General features: G+C 39.2%; 1 protein-coding gene across 1 annotated transcript in view; it reads left to right on the top strand.

Annotated features, from left to right (window-relative positions):
* LOC124721982 (dedicator of cytokinesis protein 7) overlaps window positions 1–21,078 on the top strand; it is a 274,882-nt gene that overhangs the window by 60,395 nt on the left and 193,409 nt on the right. Inside the window, exons 4-7 of the mRNA XM_047247149.1 lie at window positions 1,212–1,428; window positions 10,184–10,366; window positions 10,650–10,771; window positions 19,991–20,270. Coding sequence (XP_047103105.1) covers window positions 1,212–1,428; window positions 10,184–10,366; window positions 10,650–10,771; window positions 19,991–20,270 — 802 coding nt within the window. The remainder of the gene's footprint in view (window positions 1–1,211; window positions 1,429–10,183; window positions 10,367–10,649; window positions 10,772–19,990; window positions 20,271–21,078) is intronic.

Below are 21,078 nucleotides of genomic sequence, written 5' to 3'. Positions count from 1 at the left end.
ACGGTGTTTATTAGTCAAGGTGTTACGGTGTTTATTAGTCAAGGTGTTATGGAGGCATATTGTTGCATGCGAATACTGACCTCCAAATCTTTGAACGTGATACACTCACTGATCAACATTACTGTGACACTCTGCTCCTTCCCCATGTGCACCTTTTCAAGAGTGCAATTCGGCCTGACTGAATTTTTATGGACGACAATGCATGACCGCATCAGACTACACTGATAGAGGAGCTCTTGAAATGAGAGGATATTTGCATATGGACTGGCTTGCTTGTTCCCCAAATCCCATCCCATTGAGCGCATGTGGGGTATGTTGGGGAGACATATTGCAGCATGTCCATGTGTGCCAATGACCATTCAACTGTTGTCAACCACTTTGGTTGAGGAATGGAACTTCCAACACAAGAACTCCTTATCAACCTTGTGGCCAGCATTGGAGCACACTGCAGAGCATGCATTGCCACCCATGGTGATCACACACCGCATTAAGAATTGTATCCCACCTTTTGTTATGTCCTACCATCATGAATGATAGTGCTTTGAGTTTATTTATTGTGTTTGAATAAAAGTATCATTTCTATTTCTTACATAGCGTATTTCTTTTACTTACCTACTGTAGTATACTTGTAACAGTTCTTTCTATGCATGGTTCAAGTTTCATCAAGCTATCTATGTTACTTGGCAGTGACACATCATGAAAAAGTTACTTTTGTACTTAAGTTTTGCACACCAGTGTATAAAACGCCATACATGCATACATATTGAGGTCACAGCCAAAACAAGGTGTTCAAATGCAGTGTGGTGGCCAGAATTTGAAATAAACATAATAGCGAGTGCTTCTTGAACAGCTGTGACACAACATGCCACTTACAAGTATAAAACCATACTGATCATCTGCATAATGCCATAGTTTACACCCAGTGCAGAGCAAGACTTCATGGTCTGTCTGAGTGATTGTTTCCTTTGCATTTAATTCATAGTTTAACTTGAGAAATCATGCTTACACCATATAGAAATAGAAACTGTGTCCATAATGTGAGTTTGTAGGAAATTATTTCTTGTAATTCCTTTCATTTTTTAAATGATGCCAATTGAGCTCTTTGATTTAACATTGCACGCTATGTGTTACTGTTTTATGAGTAATTTATTTCTGCACCATTGTTACAATTTGTAGTAAGCAAAGCAAATTATTGATGTACCATTTTTCAGGGATGAGCTGTCACCACACGTTCGTGACTGCGTTCGTTGCTACACATCTGATTACATTTTTGTGAAACATAACTATAGGCAGTATTCAAGCAGTTGTTCCATAAGAGATCGTTGTGGTGAACGTTTGAGTGTTGTTCAAGGAATTCCACATCAAGAATTTGAAATTGACTATGAAGAACCAACTACTTCTAGTACTCCTGATGAGGAAGTATTCAGGGTAAAGTATGAGCTGACATCTTGAGTTGGTTAAGTCCTTTTGAATAATTAACTTTTCAGTTTAACCCAAAGCTTGCGTACCTATCAAGTTTTACTAATGATGTGTGTATTTTTCATTGTCAGTTATAGTTGCTTCTTTTTGCAGTAAAAATAGTCTTTTTTTAATTTCTGCAGAAAATATATAGAACATTTATAAAAACTGAGCCATCTTTTGACATATAAAACATTACACAACAGTGATTCTTTTTTTTGTTTTGTTTTGCATTATATTTAAAATTCCATCATTGTGACTGTGTGCTCAGCTTGTCTAATTGTAAGACAGAGGATCCTGATTTGATCGCTAAGAATCATTTCTTGTTAGGATGATTAGAATTGGTTCACTTCCTGTATAAGGATAACAAGAGTTGCTTGGAGGACAAGTAGTTACTACTTTTTCAAAAATCTAGCAGCAACAGTAGTGCTCACGCTGCTATCCAGTGATACCTTAAGTCTAGGACGAAGCTGCAGTTTGTCAACAGTTTAATATCAAATAGGATGGTAGCACTATGGTGTTTGGTTTAGCATGAAAGTTCTTTCCACATTTGTAAATCCCTAATAACGTATTTAGGTCATTTCAGACATTATTTTAGGTTGTTCTACAAATTTGTTATTTACAATTATCTTTGATTTTCATTTCTTCTGTTCTTAGAGTTGAACTGATCTAGGATGGCCCATAAAATATAGCTCCAAGCTACCAGGTTAAAATAATTCATAAAATGTGTGCTCTATTACTTATTTGACCATTCAGTCTGCAGTTGGTGGGTGGAAATTTCCAATAACTTTTGGATTATGTTGCTCTGCCTAAAGAGCAAGATATAAAGGGAAAGTTAACTGTCTGTTTTTACCCTAGAAACGTAAACTGAAATGTTTGGCCTAAGGGGATATTCATGTAGTGCTCCCCCAAGATTTCAGCCAACAGCTTACAGATCTATCGTGTATGATTGAACGTTATCCGTCATTTTTACATTCAAAATTTCTCGTGTTATTGAAGTACATTTAATTTGGCACGTACTCTCACTGTTTTGTGAGAGACAGAAGTCTCTAACAGCATATAATGAGTTGTTTCAGGCTGTTTGATGTAATAATATTTTACTACAAAATTCTTGGCTGTGACGTTATATGATAAAGTAGAAACTGCACAATCTTTCCACAAGGCAGTGATCTGTCATCTTCAGCAACTGATTTGCCTATTAAGAAGTGCAATGTATACCTTAACTAGCTTCAAATATGCTGCTGCTTGAGGGAGAGGAAGGGCAGCAATGTCATCATAGGGGAAAATAACATACAGACCTTCCCCCCCTCCCCTGCCCATATTTGAGAAGTGAAGATGAAAGTGCTGGCAAATGCACCTGGACAGTTGCAGTTGTCAGTGCCAACTCAAGCTGTCCTGGCTTCAAGCCACTATTGGTATTTTATATTGCAGAATTTTTTCATTCCAGCCTTGGTGGTGCCTCCAGTACTGGTTCCCTCAACTTACTGATTTTTGCACACTTTACTGATATTACATTCAGTATTCATATTAGTTTGTTTGCTGTATATATTCCATTGAGCAGGGTGTCCTGAAACTTGCCAGGGAGACATCTAAATCTCATTGTAGAATAGAGGACAACACTTACAACTTTAAAAGATGACACAGACTTAGTAATTATGTTTATTGGCAAGAGAAACGCCACTGTTGTTATTTCCAACATAACTTATGTTGTCAAAATGATGCATTTATTGTGGATATCTGCATATTATCCTCTCCTGAATGATAATATTCCAATAATACCATGAAAGACATTCTCCCTCCTTAAGACCAGCCAGTTCCTTGACTATGTCTTAAAGATCCTGAGAATACAAGCACCAGTTCCACCAAGTCTTTATGGCTTATCAAAGATACATAAAGAAGGGGCTGCAGTTTGTGCCATTGTTATTAATATTGTGGTCCAACATAATACCTGGTGAAACATCTGGCTTTTCTATTGAGTCCTCAGGTTAGCAAACGTGAAGACAACATTGACAGTTCAGAAAACTTCATACATTGACTCAAGAACTTGTATGTCAGGCAGAGATTTTAGTTAGTTTCCATGTAGTCCTATTTTCTGCAGAGCACTTTTATTTGATTCATTAAAACTTGGCTAAAACTGGCTAAGCTGGAAAACATTCTCGTACATTTCTTCAAAATTTTGAATAAATTTGTGGTGTAGCTTTGGCTAACCTTTCGTCTGCTATATGTGGGTGTAAGATGTCAAGGATTGTTCTGCAGTCAATAGTCCTGAAAATCGCATTTTTTTAGATACGTAGATGATACCTTTTGCAGTCTACGCACATGTAGCTGCAACACTATTTTTGTTCGTAGAATTCGAAAACACTCTCAGTTCTAACATTTGTTCACTACAGACAAGAAGAATGGAGAATGTTCTTTTTCTGTATGTGATAGTTTATTACAATAAAGGCAGGGGTTCTGGTTGCAGTGTGTCTTGGAAGCCAACACATACTGCCTTGTATTTCAGATCTACCTGATGTCATGACCCAACTGAATGTGATGCTACGCTGTGGACACTTATTCATATAGCACAAAATATATCAGATTCTGAAAGCTTGTCAGCAGAGCTTAGCCACCTTGCTTTTATTCACAATGGGTATTCTGAGAAGCAGATTCATCATGTGTGTTGACCAACACACATTAAACAATGATAGCAGCCAGAAGGTACAGAATTCAGCTGGGATAGTTTCTTGCCTTTGTTGGCTTCTCTTTTTAAAATGTGGCAGGATTTTCCAGAAAGCCTCAAATCAAATGCGTTCTCTGCTGCTAGTTTTGTACATGTCATCTTGACCTAAGTACATCAGTAGGTGAGAGGTTCCTTATCAGCATGGGAAACCATACAGTTGCCAAACATTTTACATGGTTAAAGACAGCTATGATGAACATCACTGTAGCACAGGACTAGATCAACCAGAAAAATCTGATGTAGGTTAGTGTATACATGTGGGACACAATATGAAGTATGAAAAAGTTAAGATACTCTTGCCACCCTTTACCTGGTGTGACTTCATAATTAACTCTGTGCTGCATTATTTTCTTTGCAGTGGACAGCCATTAATGGTCACCTCTCTGCCTTTTCAGTCAGTCTTGAGGCTGCAAATGCATGCAGGCCACAACACCAGTAGGGAGTGCCCATTGCAGGACAGATAGAAACAGGGACCATTATAGTTATCCCCTGTAGTGGATGCTATGCACCACAGGGTTAAATAGAAAGTTGAAATGCATAGTGAGCAAATTATACAGAAATGTAGGAAATTAGCTCAGTAAAGCATGGGTATAGATCCTGGTGGTGCTAGAACTTCACCTGTCACAGATGAAGGAATTAGTTGAAAATATACCGACAAGATCTTGAAATGACAACCAAGCTAAAAACTGACCAAGATGCATGTGTCAAAGTGTTTAGCATGCAAGCATGCTTTCTGTACCAAACATCATATGGTATGAAGTTCATTGCTCAAGCAATGGGTTCTGGTTATCAGCTTCTCTGGGATGACATTGGCACTCATCCTCACATGTGAGTGCCTGCAGGTTTCAAGTCAGCAGGTCTCTACAGTTGAATAAACACTTCAAAATAATTCAGTACTTAATTCAAGGAAATATTATTAATTTTTTACATTACCTCTCATTCCACCTGGGAATTCTATAAGCAACATACGATGACATTAGCAAATCGAGAAAATATTGAGAACTCGTATAGTAAGAAAATGTAATCATGCAAAATTAGGTTGAACTCATAATTGCACTAACAAACATTGAAGTGTCTATTGACTGAAGACACACCTACAAAAGGAGCCAAGGTAGCATTTAACAAAACCTGAAAATTTATTCACAGTTGGGAGAGTTCCAGAACAAATAACAAAAGTTCTCATGTTTTTATGTGAAATACCAACCAAACAGAACTCCCAATCTTAATAATGGAAATGCTATAACAAGATTTCACTCATAGTGTCTCAAGTCTGGAGCACCACACAAGTTTAGTAAAACCAATTATCGGGACATACAGCACAGCCACAGTGCACTTCACTGAAGTTGTTGATTTGCAATCACCTGACAATTTAACAATAAAACAGTGAGTAAAAGAATAAGTGTGTCATAAGCCTCACATTTCCTAGCAAAATCAAAGTGCAGGAGTGAGCTGCATGACGATCCTCTATGTGGGTGATGGCACGTTTGGCACGTCGGGAGCAAGCCCCTGATTGAGAAGGTACTAATGCACTCGGTGCATGGCACAGTCCGCTTGTTCCAATGGAACTGGCCCACTGTGGGTAGTACATCGGTCTCAATAGTCACTGGATGTCAGGATGCGTGGCACATGATCTGCTTGAGGAAATAATTATACATGCCCGACAACCTCTCTGGATGGTGCTAGTGTTGCCTGATGGCCTGGCAGTGGCAGTGATCTTCTGCGGTACTATACTGTTAAAATCCTGTCAGCAGAAGACAAGCCATATCTCATTCTGTGTCGTGATTATTCTAGTATCTTACAGTGCTGGTGTTTCTTGGTATCAGATCAATCCAACCCTCTGCCCTACCACCCACCCAAAAAAATGAGGTGTGGCAGACGCTGGTGTTGAAGGTCTCAGAGATGTTATTGCCTTCCATATTGGTGGGCTGGGGGGATGGGAGTGGCCTGGAATCCACAACCAATAGGGTTGGATGCAACACCCGGCATCTGGCCCTGGGCTGGGCGTCCATGGATGATGCTGTTGATGTTCAGTTTGTAGGGCACTCAACTGCGCGGTCATCAGCACCCATACAAAGTCCCTATTTTTACATAGTCCAATTTTTACTCAGTCCAATCTAGCCAGTGTCATGAATGATTGAGTGGTGGTGGTGGTGGTGGTGGTGGTGGTGGTGGTGGTGATGAAATGATGAGGACAACACAAACACACAGTCCCCGGGCAGATAAAATCCACAACCCAGCCAGGAATCGAACCTGGGACACCGTAATCCAGAGGCAGCAATGCTAGCCATTAAAGCGTCCATGGAGGATAGCTCCAGGATGTCAGGGGAGGGGGATGGGGTGGGGGGGGGGATGGTTGTGGTGGGGTCGGGCAGGAGCTTGGATGCAGTCTGAAGAACCCACTAATTGTTCTGTGGAATCATTTCACATACCAAGGATGATGCATAGAATTACTTTCACTGTCTGTTCATACACAGAAAGTCATACTCTCGTGTGAAAGTCCTTAAGCTGAGCCATTCACTCATGATATGATTCAGCACCGAGTTTTTAGAAACTGAAAAATTTGTGTCAAATGGTTGAGTAAATTTGGATGTTTTAAACTGATGAGTCAACGTGGAACAGATGACCCATGAATTCCAGTTCTGATGCCGTGATGGGTGCCAACCACTCAAAAATAAGTCTGTTTGTGTGCTGCATCCTCTAAAGCAAAACTAAGACCAGATGTTTTATGTTCACTGTATCAGATTGTTCAGCCATGCTTACAGCCTAGCTAACTGCAACTCTGACAATGTGGGATAAGACCCGCACATGGAAAAGCTGGTTACAGAGTCCTCATCATCCATAAAAATATCTGCCAACTGAGGATACTGTCACAAAAGAAGCCCAGGTAGCATTTAACAAAACTTGAAAATTTACTCAAAGTTCGCAAAGATCCAGATCAAATAACTATATTAACAAAAGTTTGTGCTCCTCATGTCTTTGTGTGAAGTACCAACTAAACAGAACTCCCAACCTTAATAACGGAAACAATATAACAAAACTTTACTCGTGGTGCCTCATATCTGGAGCAACACACAGTTTAGAAATAAACAATTTTCAGAAATTACAACACTGCCACAGTGCACTTGATTAAAGTCATTGAATCACAAATCACCTCTTAGTCTGCCGAGAAAACAGTGAGTAATAGAAAAACATTGTCATGTGACTCATGTTGCCTAGCAAAGTCAAAGTTCTGGAGTGAGTGGTGTGATGATCCTCTAGTACAGGTGATGGCAGATCGAAAGCAAGCCTCTTATTGAAGAAGTATTAATGTACTCGGCTCGTGGCCAGTTTCACTCACCTTGACAGAACCGGCTCACTGTGAGTAGTGTCGGCCTAAATAATCACTGTGTGGCAGGATACATAGTGAACTATTTGCAGCACATGATCTGGTGGAAGGAAATAGTTTTGAATGATGGTGACCCCAATGGGCACCGCTAATGTTGTGTGATGGCCTGGTGGTGGAGGCGATCTTCCACAGGAGTTTGCTGTCAAAGTTCTGTTGGTGGAAGACAAGCTTTAACTTGTGCTGTGTGGTGGCTGTGCTGGCAACTGACAATACTGGCTTTCCTTGGCACAAAGGCAAACATATTTGGAACATGCTTTTAGTGTTACTGTTTTTTACTTGTAGACCTATAAATTCTCTCCCATGGAGCTGCAGGGGGGAAAAAAAAGAAAGGGAGGAGGAAGAGGTAGGTGGTAGGTTGCAGGTCATGTCTCATTATATGGTATATATTGGGAATTAAAATTGTGCAAATACACAAACAAGGAATTGTCATTTCTTTGTGTTAACAGGGTGAAATTATCCAATGGGAATGTTTTGAATATCACCATGATTAGTAAACAAACATATAAGATTGTTAGGAGATGGCTCCTGAAGAAGATATAAACTGAAAGAATAATCGTGGAGTAAAATAAATATACAAGTAGTTGTGTTATTGCTGACCATGGTTGTAAATAACGGAACGTCATTGCCCTAACAGTCAACAATAATAGTAATGTCAGACTTTTTCAGATTATGCAGTTGTGTATAATGAAGTACTATCTGGAGAAGCTGCACAAATACACACTCAGATCTCAATGAGGTTTCAAAGTGGTGCAGAGATTGGCAATAGCGTATGAGGCTTTGTCCGTGGGAGAATGTCGAGCTCCTACATGTGGGGGCGTTCGGGTTCAAAGCCAGGGACGGGATTGGACATCCCAATGGCTGCTACCTTTAGAACTGATTGCTTACAGGAAGAATTGTACCTAAGAATATATTTTTACAATTTCATTTATCATTTCATTTTGCATCACCACCCATATTTTGTTGCTGTTTACACTAATGGGTCTAAGTAGTTTATTAGTTGCTTTGTCGTGTTCTCTGACATTTTCCTCGGGATAAGGCTCCCAGAGGAGTTATCAATTTATTGTGCAGAATTGTATTATCAATTTATTGTGCGGAATTGTTTGTTATCTTGTGAGGTTAGTGGAGCAGATGAGACAGCGTCATGACAAGAAATTCCTCATCTGCTCAGATTCGCAAAGTGCCCATGCCACTATTGGTCAGATGTACTGAGCAGATCGGATGGCACAAGAAGTGCAGGATGCTTTCCTTCTCTTGCTAAGGTAGGACAAGGAAATAATTTTCTGCTGGATCCCAGGGCACACAGGAATTCGGGAAAACGAACTCACTCATGTGACTGCCAAGGTACACTTGCTCCCTTCCACATCCTGCTCGCTGTTCATTCTCCCTGCAGACTGTCATCTCATTTGTGACCAAGACCACCTTGTGTTAGTAGGAGGCCCAGTTGCTAGAAGTGAGGAATAATAATCTCTGTTCTATAAAATCTTTAGTGCAACCATGACTTAATGTACTTCCAATCACGATGAGTAGAAGAAGTAGCTTAGAGTGAGACATTGCCCAATGAAACGTGACTTTCTCTTAGATCACAAGGAGGCCCCATTGTCGCAGATGTGGGGTACAGCTATTAGTACAACATATCCTAATTGAGTGTCTTTTATGTGACAATCTGATACTTGATCTAGGTCTCGCACAGAACCTGCCATCTATATTGTGTGTTTTAAGTTTTTTATGATGTCTGGAATTTGCCCCAATGTATTGGGCGTGAGATTCTGATGTGTCACAGAATGGCTCAGTCCTTCATTATTTCTAAGTAGTCATCCAGTCACAGTCATATGTCCTGTTTTTAACCGTGTCTGTGCTGCTATTTTATCCTTGACTTTAGCTAGTTATTCAGCTGTGTTTCATTGGAATTTTAATAAGGGCTTTTCTGCTGCTCACCTTCTCAGTAACCTTTCAGCTCTTGTGGAAGAATGCAACTTGGTTTTCCAGTTTATCGCTATTTTTAGTAGATTTTCACCACACTCATCTGTATATCATTGATGGAAGGACACTGATGACCTTGCTGTTTAGCACCCTCGCCCATAAATCATCATCCAATTGGCAATTTGCTTTGAATGTTTGTAAATAAAAATGGTGCACCTCACAAAATGCAAATGCAATGGCTCTAATATCAGTGAGTCCTAATTTGAATCAATTAATTTATATATACTTGAGTGCAACAATTTGCAGAGATTTGAAATGGAATTATCACTTAGTCTCAGTTGTAGGTAAAGCAGATTGCAGACTTGGGTTCATTGATAGAATATTGGGAAGATTCAGTTAGTCTACAAAGGAGACTGCTTACTATATGCGTGTGTGTCCCATCTTAGAATATTGCTCAAGTGTGTGGGACTTAACATGAAACAGGCCTAGCAGGGGATGTTCAATATATACAAAGAAGGGCAACATAAATTGTTACAGATTTATTCGATTCACAGGAGAGAGTATTTTGTATGCTTTTGAATTTATTGAGTTTGCCAGTCTTTGATTAACATTTAGAAAGTGTACTACACTGTGCAACTCCAGTTTCCACTTGAATCTAGTTTGCAGTAAATCTGGACTGTAAACTTTCCTGTTCATAGGTTGAGTCTGGACTGTCATCATCTCAGCAGTCAGTCCACTCTGTTGATACACCACGTGCAAGCTGGGCGAGCTTTGATCTCCGAAGCTCTGTTAGTGACATGCTTATACCTTCATTGTTGGAGAGAGTGCCTCCAGAAACAATTGATCAACTGAATGAGGCAAAAAGACAAGACAACAGACAGGTAACAAGTTTATCCTTTTTAGTATCAATTTGATCTCAACACCATTTGCAATGTGTTTGAAATATTGTTGCAAAACATGAACGGCTAGAGCAATTCTTTTTTCTACTTGACATACATTATGTTGGGCACTGGTACATGTGGCTTTATCAAAATTACCTGCAATAAAGTTTTAGGTTATATGATTGTGACATTAAAAATTTGAAAATCTAGCTTCAAAAAATTGGAAAATAAAATGATGTGTCTGAAGTCTGATGGGAAAAAGAGAGTATTAACTATTTTGCAGGATGGACTGTTCACCCTTTATCCTGTTCAAGATGAAGAAGAGATGATTGAGAAGCGAATCCCTGCTGAAATACCAAACGAGCACATGGGACACAGGATTTTAGTCAGGTGTTTGCAGCTCAGGTACTTAATCTTCTAGAACTTCATGAGATGAAAATTGTGTGCAAGGATGAGCTTGTCAGGTTTTTAATGGTGCTCATTGCCAGTGCTAGTCATTTTGCTTGTTTTATAAAGTCATGTTCTAAGTTGTGAAACTCAGTTCACAGGATATGGAAGGTTCACTTCAAAAATTGTAGTCACTCATTTTCAAATTTTGTGTTTCGGTTATTAGCTTCATCATCATTAAAATCTGACAAATTCTTCTATAGTTGAAATTTATGTTAGTTATATTGTTGTCATTATTAGAGAATATGTGTCACGCAGATTTTAATGCTGTGTTGCTTACACAACCAGCTATCATTGCATAGCTGAATCAGCAGTTGTACCTGGGACAATAAATTGCCACCCATTAACAGTTTTAGTCCACACAGTTTATAAAAGTCACTTATACATTTTACTGGTTGAAACAGATAATTAATTTGTAGTTTAAGAGTCACTCTGTAGGCATGTCTTGTAGGTAATATATTGAGCTAAATTCATACCAGTAAACTCTCGATTCTTTAAAGAATCAAACTCCCGTGTATAAAACAGCTTTACAGGTCTGATTGCCTCAAAATAAGAAAAGTTTGAAATTAAGCTTAAAATTTGTTGGAGGTTGCTAAGTGCTCTCATTCATAAATTCTGGATGAATATAGTTTGGGTATGTGCATGCTGTCAGTTACACTGCCTCAAGACACTCACAGTTTCTTTTTGTAATACTTTTCTTTTTCTGTTACTTTTTACCATAAGATTATACATCTTAATTTGTAGATTATGACATCATTTAAAATTTTTTAATTTGGTCAATAATTATTCAAAATATTGAAAAATCAAACTTTTGTTGCTTCTCAAAGCTGTTAGGTAGGCAACAGATACCAGATTAGAAATACAGATTGTTGTAAATTTTATACTACTAATGAAAATACATTACAGTGGTCTCAGTGCTAGCAAGTTTGACCTGGCGTCACATCCTGTGAGTGTTCTTTGCTGTTGTTAAGATTAGGTGGGAAGTTTCATCCAACTACCTGCAATGTGGTGCTAGATAATTGGCTAGTTATCGAACTGGGAAACTCTGTCTTTGAAATTCAGATAAAGGGGAATACAAACAACAACAAATATTAGCTGATTTGCTTTAATGTCTATCTGCACAAACACTTTGAGAATACGAGATCTGATAAATTGATTAAGGTGTCTTGCTGATTAGCCGCTAGTCAATTCAGTCTCTCTTGCTGCTGCCTTTGTTATTACTACTGTGCATCTTGAACTATAAATTGTTATTTTCCTTATGTTGTAATACAGTCCAAGTGGTGATTGCAGCTTCATTAGCAGCATACATAAGTGTTCTCCAGCGGACTCAGTTCCCACAAGTAGGGGATTGTCTGAAACAAACATCTGGAACTAGAAAAACACCTTCAGTCTGTTGGCATTAACTGTAAGGTACTTAATTTTCTGTAGACAGATTGTTATATATGTCCTTTCATTTATTACTGTGTTTGGGCCTCACTGTTGGCTGCCTCTACCTTGTAAGCTGTTGTCAAACAACATAACCTTATCACCAAAGTGGAACTCTTTAGGATTTAGTGACTTATTGTAATATTCTTTGTTCTTTAATTTGCTCTAAGCGTTCTCTTCTTCCCCACTTTCGTGCATCTCCTTCATATGGTTCTTTAACTATGCCTCTTCATGCTGACCATATCCAGTTACTCTGTGTGGTTTCACATTATACACAAAACTGCATATGGAACCCAAATGTTCCAGTCTGCTTGTGTTCTATTTACATAATGTCTCAGTATCTCAGTTTATGTATGATGCTACTACTTCAGTGCACCATTTGTTTGAGGATGATAGCTAGGAGAACGTACTTTTTCAATTCACTACAGTTTACTTACTCTCTTCATGGTATCCTGTATGAAAATATGTCCTACATAGTGACATAATTCCATATCCAAGTATAATTTTCTCAACCAACACTTGGGCTAGGATGTCAGCATCCTATCTTTTAATATGGACTTATTCAAAGCATACTGAAATGTAAAAATACATCCATTTACTTGGTCAGTCTGGCTCAAAGATACTTGTTCACACTTGCTACTTTTCTTTGCGTTCACACACACTCCCAAGTCTTGATGTCCTCACACTAGGGTTGTGATACAGTTTTATTATTGCTGCCTTTGTGCACTCGTTTAGTTTTTTCCCTGGTTCCTACTCATTTTTTTTCCCCCACCAGCTGCAGTATGTACCCCGTTAATAAGAACATCAACTGATTCATTATCTCTGCTGGCCTGAGAGTCCCCAAAACACACAGCTGTCACAGCCAGTGCCTCCTCTTCCAGTTGGGGGGGGGGGGGGGGGCGCATTGTCCACCAGATTTTTGCTACTTTTGTACATTATCTGATACTGTCTCACTGACATGTGAATAGCTTGAAGACTTCTTGAGTAATAGAAACCAATACATTGGCCTCAATGGTGAGTATCCATCAGAGACAAGGTATCATTAGGAGTGCCCCAATGAAATGTAATAGGACCACTATTATTTTCTAAATGATCTGGCAGACAGCATGGGCAGCAATCTGTGGTTGTCTGATGATGATGATGATGATGATGATGCTATCATTGTGGAATGACTGTAGAGGGTACAAGATGAATTATGCAAAATAGCAGCGAGTTCTAAATGTAGAAAAATGTAAGTTAATGCAGATGAGTAATAAACGCAAACCTTAAATGTTCAGAAACAGCATTAGTAGTGTCCTGTGTGACACAGTCACATTGTTGAAATATCTGGGCTTAATGTTGCAAAGTGATATGAAATGGAATGAGCACGTGAGGATCGGATTAGCGAAGGCAAATGTAGTTTGGTTTATTGGGAAACTTTTAGGAAAGTGTGGTTCATCTGTAAAGGAGAACACATGTAGGATGCTAGTGCAATATATTGTTGAGTGCTGCTTGAGTGTTTGGGATTTGCATCAGATTACATTAAATAAAGACATCTAATAAATTCAGAGGTGGGTTGCTAGATTTGTTACTAATAGTTTTGAGCAACACACAAGTATCATGGAGGTGCTTCAGGAACTCAGATGGGAAACACTGGAGGGGAGGCAATGTTCTTTTTGAGGAACACTTTGAGAAAAATGAGAGAAGTGGTATTTGAAACCGACTGCAGAACAATTATACTGCTAACAACATACGTGTTATATCCTAGCCAGTAATGCCACCCGAGCCCGCTGCCAAAAGGTTGGCAGCATCAAAGTCCGGACGCCGTCTGCATAAGCAGCGCCAGCGAGACAGGAAATCGCCGCAAGTCTGCGTGCGCCACCGCTGGCTTCTGGTTTCTTAAGCGCTGGAGTCGCGAGCGCTAGGACAGTTCTGTATTCGCCGCTCAGTTGTATACTCGCCACCGAATTGTGTACTTGCTAGTCAGTTGTGTGTTCGTCGCAGCAGAGTTGTTGTTTGTCGTAAGCCGACGCTGACCTAGCCGCTCCGACTCGAACTAGACAGATCTCTGTAGACACGGAGTTCACTACTGTGTTTCTGTATCTTCGTTAATAAAGATAAGTACCGACTTTTATTTAATCAGAGTGTTTGGGTTTTCATCTTTCTGTTCACTGTTCCAGCGGACCGGTCGGCCCGCTATTAAAAGTGTGGCGGTGACTTCGTAAGCCGTTTCTACAACGAATTGTTTGTCGCTACGAACGCCGCCACAAAAATACGTGCAAGGACCATGAAGATAAGATATGAGAAATTAGGGCTCATATGGAGGCATATAGACAGTTGTTTTTTCCTCGCTGTGTTCATGAGTGGAACAGGAAAGGAAATTACTAGTAGTGGTACAGCGCCTCTGGCACACACCGTACAGTGGCTTGTAGAGTATGTATATAGATGTAGGTACTGTTCTAAGTTTAGCCTAATTTTCATTAGTCTTGACGGTGGGTTCGTTAAGTTATAAAGTTTTAAATCTGCACATGTCAGAAATCTTCCGCCATTAACGTAAAATCTGAAGTATTTTACTCCCCAACTTATGGCTAACATCTTCGATCTTCTGTCAGTCTGTCTAGAATCCATTTGCCAATAGGGCATGGCTTAAAAATGACATTTATTTTTGCAAGAATTCACATTTATCAATGGGTAATTTTGAAGTATGATTGTGGAATATAAGCCATTCAGAAATTTCCTTTAGCCACATATTGCGTTTCTCTAAGGTAGAGTTAAATATCACCGTGTCATTTATGTCAGTGAACAGTCTGTTGCTTTGTAGCCATGTGAAAACAGTTTATTAATTTCTAAAAAGTTTGTTGAGCTGATTTTGGGCTCATGGGCATACATTTACATTTGTTATTCTCCATATAGTGTACTGAAGCCATCTTTTTCTTGATTTTCTTCAGTAGGATCTGACTACAGACTTTTTTTGCTATATCAAGAGTGTCCGCTGCTCGTGGTCTCGCGGTAGCGTTCTAGCTTCCCGAACACGGGGTCCCGGGTTCAATTCCCGGCGGGGTCAGGGATTTTTCCTGCCTCGAGATGACTGGGTGTTGTTGTGTTGTCTTCATCATCATCATCATCCATCCCCATTACGGTCGGAGGAAGGCAATGGCAAACCACCGCCACTAGGACCTTGCCTAGTACGGTAGTGCGGGTCTCCCGCATCATTCCCCTACCATCCGTCTCGGAGTATGGGACTACTTCATCATCATCATATTAAGAGTCAAAAAGTATTTGCCTGTACTAAAGCTGTCGAAGATGTCATCTACACTCACCAATGGATAGACTAAATTTAAGGAAAGTTCGTTTAGGCACCTGTAGCCAGTGACTGTACATTAGTTTCACTTCCGTTCATCCTGTCAGAATCCTTGTCAGTGGAATTTTCCATTCACTTTTACTGGATCCTATTATATCATGTTCCAACATTTTCTCAAATTTCTGCTGCAGCACTTCTTTTTGCACTTGAGGTCTTCTCTAGAGATGCAAACAGATAATTTGCTTTCCACTTTGGGTAGCAGTTTTGAGTCCAGCCTTGATGGCCTATGTGTGTGGTAACATATCTCCTGACAAGTGGAACACATAGCTGAACATTGTGCATAGCTCAGTAATGACCATGTTTTCATACGCTTTTAAGTAACTGACATGAATAATCTCTGTCAGTGTACTTACTCACACTTTTCACACACTTTAAATTAACTGACATGAATATTCTATTTCAGCTTTCTTACATGAACTTTTAGTTGTGGCGTGGTCATACTGACATGACATACTCCAAACTGTCTGTCCGCAGCTCATGATTTAGTGGTTAGCATTGCTGCCCCTGGATCACAGGGTTCCGGTTCAATTCCTGGTTGGGTCATGGACTTTCTCCACCTGGGGCTTAGGTGTTTATGTTGTCCTCATCATTTCATCATCATTCAGGAAAATGGCAAGACTGGAATGTGCGTTTGTATAGGCAATGCCATTGAGCTCCCACGAACCAAAAGTCATCATCATTGTCAGCAGCAGCAGCAGCAGCAGCAGAACAACAGTCTCTTTTTTTGGCATTGGTTTCATATCTGGCAGTGGGAATTTTACTGAACCATTCTCAGCTATAGTTTTCAATGCACTCGTTACTCGTGAGCCTGATTCTGTTCGTTTCCTGTTTTGGAGTGATAGTCGCACCTTTCACCCCTCTCATTCTACACACTCATTTCTCTGGAGGACCTATTATCAGCTTCCGTTTTACTCGTACATGTTTCTCATCACTTCTTTTTATTTTCTGTGCTGCAGACTCTGTTACCTGCCTGTATTGTAGGTTGGCAGCTAATTTTGGATTTCTATGAGCCATTTGTTTCACATACAATCCTATTTTAAAAGAGCACACTCTTTTGCACCAAACTTCATCTACACTCTTCTATTGATAACAAATTTCATCTGAGACTTTATGCCTTCCTGACATTCTAGCTCTGCAAGGCGATTATTGTTGCCATAGTCAGCTGTCAGTATTTTTCCAGACAAGATATAACCCACTTATGTAGTTTCACTGCATTTTGTTCTTTCTCTGTGCCTGCCATGCACACTCTGTAAGCTCTTCCATAGTGACCAGTTTGTTTATATTTGAAGCATGTTACAGGCTTCAATCGCATACACAAACTTATGTGCCCTGGCAAGTACCAGTGGGAGCACCTTACTATGTTGCGGTCCTTCCATTTTTCTACAGTTCCTGTAGAAAATGGTAGGATCACTCGTGTATTATCTACCCTATTCCTCACTACTGCTGGCTCTGTCTTCCTTGCTTGAAGCTTTTCATCGCTTTATTTTCATTTTGTAATGCCGCACTGCCACTTTGCATACTTTTTTTTCCCCCTTTCTGAAGCTGTTGCACTTGCCTCTATCAAAATTTATGTTGTTTCTCCTGCTAATTTCAGTTTTCTTAATGAGTATACACTAATGTTTTGATTCTGTCGCTATAAATACCATGAATGAATACAGCTTTATTTGGCTTCCAGAATAGCGCAGCGCTACCTACCAGCTCCAGCTCTTTCGGTGTGCCTTGAATGGCTTCTCTAAAGCGGTGGTACATGTGTAGAGTCGTGAGCACCATTACTCAAATAGTTTTCCACAAGACTAGCGCACGCATCTTACCAAGTGGCACTTAAATCTATAACTAGCAGTTTTTTACCTGTTGAACTGGCTATCCTGGTTCTCACACATCTCAAAAAAAAAAAAAAAAAAAAAAAAAAAATCATGTTACTCCGGATTTACAAGCTCAGTTGTTGATAAACTCATTCGGAACATTTTTATTGCTGTCAAATGCAACATTAACTTAAGTCTTTCCCACAAACTAATATATTGCCTACTGGCTGCCTCTTACCTGTCTGTACTGTTCTATGCATTACTATGATTGTCCTGTGACACTCCGCCTAGGTTGTTTCACTCGTAGTGTGAAGATATGCAGCTACTAGGCCTACAGTCTTCATTGAACTGTAGCAATTGTTCTGGCTTTTTCTTCTCTCTTCTTTCTTTCCCATTTGCTCTGCTCCCTCTGCAAGCCAGCATACATTGTTATTGGAATGAAAGGGCCATGGTGTCTTTTACCTATTGTCGGGCTGATCTGATATTTTTGAGAGATTTGTGACCTATTCCAATAATTTGTAGCAGGTAGTTGCTGCTTAACTGAACCATCAACAGCAACCACCCTACACCTGACACCATAAAATATTGTTTATTCTTGCCTCAAGCAATCAGTCTGGATATTTTATGACAGTAAGCCGGGAGGTCCATCAAAGAAGTTATGTAGAGGGTAGATAATAAGATAGTTCTGGAATTAGGAAACTCGTCTCTGAAATTCAGACATTTGGAAGTATGAAAAACAAATGTCAGCTGAACAGCTTTAATGTTAGTCTATCCGAACCCTTGAGGATACGGGAGCTGACTACAGTTTAGAGACAAGGTCCACTCAGTGTAGGTACACATGGCTAGGTATTGAACAGCAGAGCTAGAGCAAGAACAAAATCTGGTCCAAATGATCAACTGGCACAGAGTCCCTGTAAACTGATTACACATTACACCCCCCCCCCCCCTTACAGGTGACACATCTATGATGCATATGTGATCGTGGCATATTCCACCACACTGGAGCTAATGCCCAGTTGCTGTGACTACAGTAAACCTACAGGTCCAGCTGCCAAGCTGGATATTGGTTTAATATTGCAGGCCAACAAATATTCTCATGTGACTTGCGTACCATGCATGACCACTGGAGTTGCAGTTGCCAAAAGCAGAACTATCTGCTACACTGATATTATTGCCACTCTCTAGAGTCTTCCTCCATGTCGCTGGAATGGTGTGATATTAGAAGCAGAAGCTTCATTCAGCTTGCCTTGTTTTTGGAAAACCTTCTTGCAGGAGCACAAGCACACCTACTCTTGCTCTTAAACATATACCAACATACACTACATCCCTTCCTTATCTGTTCGAATATTTGTCTATGTAAAATGCCAAAGATAAAAAGCAATTCAGTATGAACTTAAATTATTTTTGCTTTATATAAGAACCTTGTATTTTCATCATTTTTTTGTTTTCCATGGTTCCTTAGTTGCTTCGAAAGTTTTTGGAGGTATGCTCTGTCTATGCAACTACTTGAAGGAAGTTTGTTAATTACCATACATGTTTTGCTTATTTTATTTGTGAACCATATTCAGTGGCAATTTTCAGTGCTGTTAGCCCATGTGTGTGGTCCTGAAGATGTGTTCATTAGCCTCCATACTCCAGTTGGCTGATTTCCGGCATTCTTTCAACCACATTTGATTCAACACATCACACACATCAAATATGGGTGAAAGAATGCTGGTAATTGGCCAACTGGAGCGTGGAGACTAATGAACACGTCTTCAAGACTACACAAATGAGCTAACACAGCTGGAAATCACCACTGAAGATGCTTCACAAATAAAAGAAGGAAGCAAAACATGTGTGGGAATAAACAAACCGCCTTAAATTAGTTCCATAGACAGAACATACCTCCTCGAACTTTGTATTTGTTTGGTAACTTGCTCTTTGCAATAATTAGGGCAATTCATTAATTTTGGAGCTTAGAGTGATTAAAAGTTGTATATTTCTTGTTACTACTACCACAATATTAAATGATGACAAATAGTTATTGAAGATTCTTATGTGACCAAATATATAGTGAGCCTGGCATTTAGTTTGCCAAATTGTCTGCAACTGGTATGTGTATGTACTCTAGACTTTTGATATTGCAAGTTACCACTGAATATTGTTCCTGTTACATTAAAGAATGGAAATGTGCAAAGATTTGCAATATTTGATGTCCTTTTAAAATTCAGTAGTGGACATCTGAGACGGCTCCGTAATAATGTAATAAATGACTTCTTGTTCTCATGAACATATGCAGGAAATATCTTCCCCTGCACATGATCCTGTGAGATGTGAAAAGGTAACATTCAACTGTAAATTGATAATTGCTGTTTACAAGTAAATGAAACCACTATTTACTTTTAATGTCATGCTCAGGAAGACTCTTTGTATGTCTGAAAGGCTGATAAATGTGGAACAGAAACAATTATTTTGTACGTTGTTAAGAAATATAATTGATTATATTTATAGTAACCACAATACACCACAGCTCTTTTGCTTTTCTTGTTGTAGGGCATAGTTATCTTAATATATATCATTGCTTTGCCTTTTTGAATAAATGCTGGTACTGTCATGATTTGTTTTCAGGCTAGAACTGGAAGTTGAACCAATATTTGCTTCAATTGCCTTGTATGATGCCAAAGAAAAGAAGAAAGTATCAGAAAACTTTTATTTTGATATGAATTCAGAAGGTCTGAAGCACATGCTGTCTTCTCATATTCCCTACAGTGACACAAGCACTCTTAGCAGGGCGTGTGTTTTTGATATCACATATCCTTCTTCTGATTTGTTTTTTGTAATCAAATTAGAGAAGGTGTTACAGGGTGACATAAATGACTGTGCTGAACCCTATATAAAAGATGACAAGGTGAGTGAAACGTGTGGCAACATTTCAAAAATATCTTGTATTTGAATAAATTGACGACTACATTAACTTGTTGTGACTGCATAGAATGTAAGTGATTCGTTAATTTTATTGTTCGTTTGATTTTATTTAAGCTCTGTGTGAGTCTCTGTAGAATGGGAAAAGGGGGAGCCTCTAGGAGATAACATCTGCTGTGCTGTGCTTCAAAATATGATCAGTGCTGATCTTTCATTCTTTTTCTAAATCGCTTAAAGCAATATAACACTCTAGACACTACTTTTGATGGGCTGTTTAAAAGGTCTAAAAAATAGGCAAGGCATTTGTAAACGTTGCCATGCTTTGTTTGCTAAGAATTTAATATTCATTGTACATGGATACCATTTATGCTGCCCTTTTTGTTTGAAGTAAGATAGTCTCCTTTACCTGTACTAGCTGAGGTAACACAGTAATTACATTTCTGGATTCATACTATGTGTGACTGAGATTCAAATCCTCCTTTGCATCAGTTTGATTCATGTTTGCCAGGCTGTAGAATTTGGTAGTGGTAGTGGTTTTTTTGAGAAAAAGGGGGGAGAGGGGTGAATTCCTTCCCAGTTTCAAAACAATAAATATTTATGAAAATTTTGGCATGTTGATTAAGTGCTATCATTGATAGTGTTATTCACTCTAAACAACATTATCAAACAGAGCAGATATGGTTACTGGAAACGAAAAGTCTTCTAAGATGCCCTAATCTTACGTTAGCCAGTGGAACAAAACTTTTCTCTAAGCATGAAATACTGGCTATTTGTGAATTATTGTAATCCTGCTG

This window comes from Schistocerca piceifrons, chromosome X, assembly GCF_021461385.2.
Source record: "Schistocerca piceifrons isolate TAMUIC-IGC-003096 chromosome X, iqSchPice1.1, whole genome shotgun sequence".
NCBI lineage: Eukaryota > Metazoa > Arthropoda > Insecta > Orthoptera > Acrididae > Schistocerca > Schistocerca piceifrons.
The sequence above is the reverse complement of the archived record's forward strand: the minus strand, read 5'-3'. Positions and strand labels throughout refer to the sequence as shown.